This window comes from Thermothelomyces thermophilus, chromosome 4, assembly GCF_000226095.1.
Source record: "Thermothelomyces thermophilus ATCC 42464 chromosome 4, complete sequence".
Lineage (NCBI taxonomy): Eukaryota > Fungi > Ascomycota > Sordariomycetes > Sordariales > Chaetomiaceae > Thermothelomyces > Thermothelomyces thermophilus.
The window spans coordinates 908388-915468 of NC_016475.1; the positions used below are offsets into that span (position 1 = coordinate 908388).

Genomic DNA, 7081 nt, shown 5'->3' on the forward strand with positions numbered 1-7081 from the left:
AAGCTATTAAGAATTAGCTACGACCGATGTTAGTTACAGAAGTATAAAGCTTTATTAGATTTATAAACTTCTACCGGATGTTTATTAGGAACTTTAGAGCAATTATATAACCTTTATACGAACTTACTAAGAAGAATACTAAATTCTAATAGGAAGAATAACACGAGTAAGTATTTATGTAGATCCGGAACGCCATTACCAAAGACCTAGTACTAGTACTGCTAGACCCTAAGAAGCTATTCGAGGTAGAAACAGACGCTTCAGACTACGCCATCGGAGGACAATTGGGACAACGAGACAGACAAAGGAAGCTACATCCTATAGCCTTCTTTTTAAAGAAGCTCAATAGACCACGTCTCAATTATCCGATCCACGACAAGGAACTACTTGCAATTGTCGAAGCTTTCAAGGAATAGCAACTATACCTCAGCGGTATAATTAAACCGGTATAAGTATATATAGATTACAAGAATTTATGATACTTCATAATGACAAAGGAACTTAACAGACAACAAATACAATAGGCAGAATTCCTCGTAGAATTCAACTTTGAGATCCGCTACAAGAAGGGCAAAGAGAACGTACGAGCAGACATCTTAAGTCGACGAACGGATCATACAAAAGGACAAACAGGAACGACACCACCGTTATTTAAGGAACAGATAGACGGAATGCTATATCACGAGACACAGACGCCTATAGAAGATGATCTACTCGACTCGTTCCTAGAATGCTACGTAATCTTTCGAGAAGAAAGGATCAACGAGATATAGTATCAAGCAGCACCCGGACCACTGGTACCTAACGGAGTGGAAGAAAGAGATGGAAAACTCTGGTACCGAGGCAAAGCATACATCTATAATAAAGATCAATAGCTGCGAATAATTCGAGAACTCTATAAGTCAAAACTCAGAGGATATAAAGGAGTCACGAAGACTGTCGTACAAGTCAAGAAATACTACGACTTTCTATAGTTAACGGCACAAGTTAAGGAAGTTGTACGGAACTACGACATCTGTAATCGAAGCAAAACGGTATGACATAAGCTATATAGGCTACTTTAGCCACTGCTAATAGCTGACAAACTATAGAGTTTAGTTACGATAGACTTTATTACGAAGCTGCTAGAATCCAAGGATATAGCTATAGGAGTAACCTACAATAGTATTCTTACTATAGTAGATCGCCTAACTAAGTAGGTATACTTCTTTCCCTATAAGGAGTCCTAGATAGCAGAATAGTTAGCAGACGTAATCTATCGGCAAGTTATATTAGTACATGCTTAGCCGTAAGAATAGATTACCGATAGAGACACGAAGTTCGTATTAAAGTTCTAGCAAGCGTTAATATAACGATTAGGCGTTAATAGCAAGCTATTAACAGCATATCACCTACAGACTAACGGACAAACGGAGCAACTAAACCAAGTTGTCAAGCAATATCTCCATTCTTATATTAACTACTAGCAAAACGACTAGGTCATACTATTGCCAATAGCACAACTCGCTTACAACATAACGCCAACAGAAACGACCAAAGTTACACCGTTCTTTGTAAACTACAGATATAAAGCAGACCTTAGGCAAAGACCAAAGGTCACAGTGCCGAGAGCAGCAGTCAAAGTGGAACAAATGTATACACTATATGAAAAGCTCAAAAAGGAACTCGAGTTTATCAAGACCAGAATAAAGAACTACTACGATAAATACAGGCTCGAGGGACCTTACCTAGAGAGGGGAGACAAAGTCTACTTGATTATATAGAACTTATAAACCAAACGACCAAGTATAAAGCTAGACTTTAAGAAGGTCAGACCCTTTATTATTAAAGAATAAATTTCGACATCTAACTACCGACTATCGTTACCGTCATCTATATGACTACAGACAGATGTTTTTTATATTTCACTTCTCGAACCAGCACCAAAGAGCGCCAAGGTTGCCATATACATCGAAGTAGAGGACGAGGAAGAAAAATAAGACGTCAAAGAAATTCTAGATTTATATATTATTAACAGGGAACTATAGTACCTGGTTAAATGGCTTGATTTTAGACTAGAAGATAACTTATAGGAACTAGTTAAGAACTTAAACTGCCCTAAGAAACTAGAACAGTTCTACCGGCAGAACCTAGATCGACCGTAGGCACTAGCTTAGATAAAACGGCCAAGTCAGCCTCTAACAAATCCAGGCCTAAAGAAGACCAGTCAAACAGGACGTTAGCACCCTAGGACTATATATCACTAATAACGCGTGCTTCGGACTCCCGCACCTTCCGTTCTTCTGCCTCTATTTCCTCTAGAGACTGTATGCCTTGACGAAACAGCTCGGAACCCCGCTCCTTCAAGAAACGTTTCTGGCGACGAAGACGAGCTAATCGACCGACAGCCATCTAAAGTTAGGTCTAAAGGACAAAAAGGGCCTCTTTAGCATCGGCCTCTTCTTGTTCTACACGCTTTTATTCGGACATAATCTTTGTTACTATAAAGAATTAGCTACAAATATTAAGGTAACAAACCAGGTCATAAATAAGTAGACGCTACGTCGGAACCATCGCAAGAATGACCCCGACGTATATACTCGCTACAGCAAGAAGAGCCTAACGCCATACGACAAGCCAAGTTCTGCTTAAAACACTACAAACACGGTATAACATCTATACCAGAAGAATCAATAAAAGAAGCAAGCACGGCGCGCTATTGGGATTTCGAGGATTAGCGCTTAGAAACACAATCTACCATCTTGTTAGTTACTAGCAGTACAGGAAAAGGGAAAAAATTACAAGATATATATAGAAAGGATGTTAGCGCTATTTGAAATAACCTAAAAGAGGGCTTTTGGGTTGAAAGCCTTAGAGGGAGGGCATCGTGTCACAGAAATATACATACAGATGCCGCCTAAGCCACTGGCACAAACGGGCCAATCAAGCCGAAGGAATGATAGACCAATCAGGACAGGATCACACTTGGCAAGAAATAATCCTAACAGAGGATCACTGGCTCACGATATGAGCCAGGTAAGCCAGTATAAATGATCACCACGACTGCTAGTGATCCTAGGAGTATATATACATATAAATAGTCACTCGTTATAGTGGACTCTAGGAGTTCACCAGTGGTAACAATCACAATCACAGTACTCATACCAAGCATTGCTAATTACTGTGAGAGACAACTCTAAGTGTTGTTGTAAACCCTTTGGCTTCACCGAATCCCTTAGACGACCTACCTGCTTGTCCCGCTCAACCTACCTCCGTCTGGACCCTTTCAGAAGCAGTCTGAGTTGGGTTCGTCACAGTAGTGCTTTCCTAGAGATGACCTTACTTACGTAAGTATAAGCGTAGCTCTCGTACTTAATACGTACTATCCCCTTAATACGGACGTTTCTAGCATTATTAATAAGCGCTTTTAATGCTTCTAGTCTAAGGTAGCTAGCTCTTAAGTGCTAAAGATCCTTAGTATCCTCTCTTATAGTAGGTAACGCTCGTATCTAGGACCTTCTACCGTATATAGTGAATATATTCTATAAGGATATATAAACGTTTATAATACCTACTTTACTAATTAAGATATAGTCCAGGAAGCTTAAGTAGTGGGAAAGTAGCTTATATTTAAGGAAGGTAAGATTATACTTACGTTCTAACTTATAAAGGATGATGTTATTTTCTAGTATTTCGAAATGTAATAAGTAATCTAAGCTATAGTACTAAGCGCCTACCTTAAGTAATAGAGCTTCCAAGATAATATTAATATAGAATCCTTTGACGATAGTAATATCTTTAAGCGTTAGGCTCTTAGTATATAGTTTATATAGTCTATCTAAAATGTTTTTAATTACTTAAGTGCCTTTCCTATTAATAGGAAAGGTTATTATACCTACTTTAACGAACTTAGGATCTTCTACCTTAATAAACGTCTTGGGTAAAAGGAACTTCTTATCGTTAATTAAGTAGGTCATGCCATATAAGTCTAGTAGAGTACTTTCTAAAAGAGGATAACACTATAGAGCGATTATACTAAACGCCCTATAGTAAGTCAAGAGCTTACTAAGTAGCTAAGGGCTAATAATTGATATATTAAAGGAACTAAGGTATCCTACCCCTAATTACTTAGAATAGAATAGCTCCCCTTACTTAGTAATAAGTTAATTTTTTAGTCTAGCCTACTTCGGCTTATTAAGCTCTTAGCAAATCCTCTTATACTCCTTATTAGAAAGGTATAAGCATTACTCGTTACTATAGATAACTTGCTTAAGTATATAATAGTCTACTAGATCCTATAGATATCTTAGACGCTTATAAGGATATCTTATATTACGCTACTAAGTATATAAGTTACTACCTTTCTCCTTACTACTCTTTTAAGCTATAGAAAGTGTTAGTATATAAGTTATCAAAAAGATTCTATACTTCTAAGAGACTCTAGGTTACATATTATTATTAATTAGGATCTCGGCCATCGTAATAAGGGTACTAAGCTCCGGAAGTGGCTATCCTATACTATTAGCAAGCTCGATTTCTATCCTCTTATTTACTACCTAGGTTAGTAGAATATATATAATAATAGTATTAAGAAAGGTATAAAGTCCTTATATACCCTACATTTCTAGGATATCGTATTAGATAGCTCGCTAGAAGGCGATATTAAAGTTACAAATCTAGCGCTACAGATTAACTCCTAAACACTTAGCTATATCAAGACTAGTTATATATTATATAGTAACCATTATATAGAGCATTACAATAGATAGTATAAGTATAGAGCAAAGCGCCTAGATAATCCCTTTGATAAGGTTAATATCCTTCTTCCTATACACTTTTATAGCTTTATAAAGTTTAAGGTCCATAATATATACTAGCTAGCATTATAGCTATTCTATCTATTTACTAATATCTATAACATATATAATATCTTTATAAAAGGAGTCTTACAGTTATATAAATTTAGCTATAATAGCTATATTAGAAGGCATTAAGTCTATAGATATTAAGGGCGATAATCCTTCTTAGAGTTGCTCCTAGGAAGCTAAGATAAGGTTATCTCTAGCTTACTTATAGATTAGGCACTATAGAACTTCTAGATCTAGCTTATAGTCGCTATTAAGGTTAACAAATCCCTAGATACTAGCAAATTTAGTCTATAACTATAGTTTAATATACTATAAGTTCTAGGAACTAGGCCTTATAAGGTATATAGAAGTCTTGACTAGGATCTCGGACATAATAGACACGTCATCACAAGCGTATTAAAGCAGGGTAAGAGAGTTCGTAATAGAAGAAGCTACCACTGATATTAAAGATACGTCGGCAGAGGAGTAGTCAAGGCGCCGGGCTTATAACTGCCGAACGTAGTAGGAGCTCCGGGAGCGTTAAAAGCAATCTATAGTGGGAGGCTGTACGAAGGAGACAGTACCTTGTTAAACTATCTACAAAGGAGACAAAACGACTAATATTTATAGACAAAGGGACTGGCCAATGCGTTGGCAACGACGCCTTATACGCTGTGGCATGTATGTGGCTAATACTCTTAGAAGCTCTATAGCTTCTGATAGAATGTGCAAATGTGGGAGGGTACATAGGGGCCTGAAATCGAAGAGCTAAGTAGGGTGAATAATTAATATCTTTGTTTCAGTAGAGCTAGTTTCGGCCACTGTTTTTGTGGGCTAATAGCAATTATATTTAGTTTTTCTTTTGCTTCTTCCTTTAATTATTGGAAGGGGAGGGGAGACAATGGCAGTGATTATTCGGTACGGATTAGTGTTTCCTTCGGTGCAATCTTGTGCAGCCAGCCCAATGCGCCTTCATGGACGCCTCCCGGCTTGGCGGATGAGAACCCGGTGATAGTTAAAAACAATAAGAGAGCATTTTCCATCGGCATCATGGATGGCGAATAAACTTGAGCACATGCCTCACCCCGCCCCACGCTTCTTCCGCCGTTTCCAAGATCTGGCTCTCGGGCAGCCGGAATCCTGCCCTTCCTCGCATCCCGGGCCGCAGCTCGACGGTATAAGCGTAGTCCGCCCCGAGGACCTCAAACGCCTAGTCCGCACTGTCTCCCGAGGTCGGGTACAGCAGCTCGCACGCCGTGCCCGCCCTGTACTTGCTGCCGTGGACCTTCCCCATCGCCTCGGCGAACTCGCCCGCCAGCCAGCTCACGGCGGAAAATGGCGGGAGCTTCTTCTCGCAGGAGTAGCCGTATGCTAACCAGATAGTGGGAAGGGGCCCACAGAGTCCTGTTAGCGCACAGGGAAAAAAAGGAACAAAAGCAAGAGAGAGAAAAGATGGCTCAGGCAGGGAACAAGACAGGAGGGTGCGGCGTTAGGACGAAGGGGGAGGTCGTTGCGACCTACGGTACATGACCAGCTGCCCGAACGCGTGCCAGTCGATGAAGAGACGCACGCCCTGGCTCTCCTTGATCGCCTGCAGCTCTACCGCGAGGGCGCGCGTCTCGGGCGCATCGAGCGGTTTCGACCCTCGGTACGTGCTCCGGCACGGTCCGGTCGCAGCGCCCCCCTTCCTGTCCCAGTGGACGTCCCAGTTGCGGTTGAGATCGCGGCCGACGCAGGTCGTACCACGCTGTCGCTGTCGGTTCTTGCGCCACATGCGGTTCTTCGTCTGGCTGTGGACGAAACCTGTAATTATCCAGTTGTGGTTGGTGACTTGTGCGGGAGGTAATAATGAGGGGAGAAGCCGGTGAAGGAGTTTACTTGATCGAAGCGCAGCGACGTACCATCTGGGTTGACTATGGGAAAAATGTAAAAGTCAAAGCTGTCGAGGGCATGCTGGACGTCGCTGTCTGTGTGGTAGTGCTCGAGCAGACTGTAGGCGATGTACTCCGTAACCATGGTCGTGATCCACTCTCGAGCGTGGACGGTGCCGAAGAAGACGACTGCGGGATTTAGACCAGGGCCAGATCTACCAAATATGTGGACACCCTGGATCGGTCTCTCTTCGAAAGACTTGCCCGCGAGAAAAGTCCGGGATAGTGAGCGGTGTGCGTGTGACAGGCCGTGGATATATCTGTCATGAGCTGCGTAGTCATGGTATCGCTCGAACCAAGCCAATGAGTTTAGGGCTGGGTTGG

The 7081-nt window shown here is 41.3% G+C and overlaps 1 protein-coding gene across 1 annotated transcript; it reads right to left on the bottom strand.

Annotated features, from left to right (window-relative positions):
- Positions 1 to 6272: 6272 nt before the first annotated feature.
- On the bottom strand, positions 6273 to 6660 carry MYCTH_2306052 (uncharacterized protein). Its single transcript, XM_003663797.1, has one exon. The coding sequence runs from the start codon at positions 6598 to 6600 to the stop codon at positions 6316 to 6318; it is 285 nt and encodes a 94-aa protein (XP_003663845.1). The 5' UTR covers positions 6601 to 6660; the 3' UTR covers positions 6273 to 6315.
- Positions 6661 to 7081: the final 421 nt, after the last annotated feature.

Coding starts and splice junctions, on each gene's coding strand:
- MYCTH_2306052 (XM_003663797.1), bottom strand. CDS start 6,600: ATGTGGCGCAAGAACCGACAGCGACAGCGTGGTACGACCTGCGTCGGC.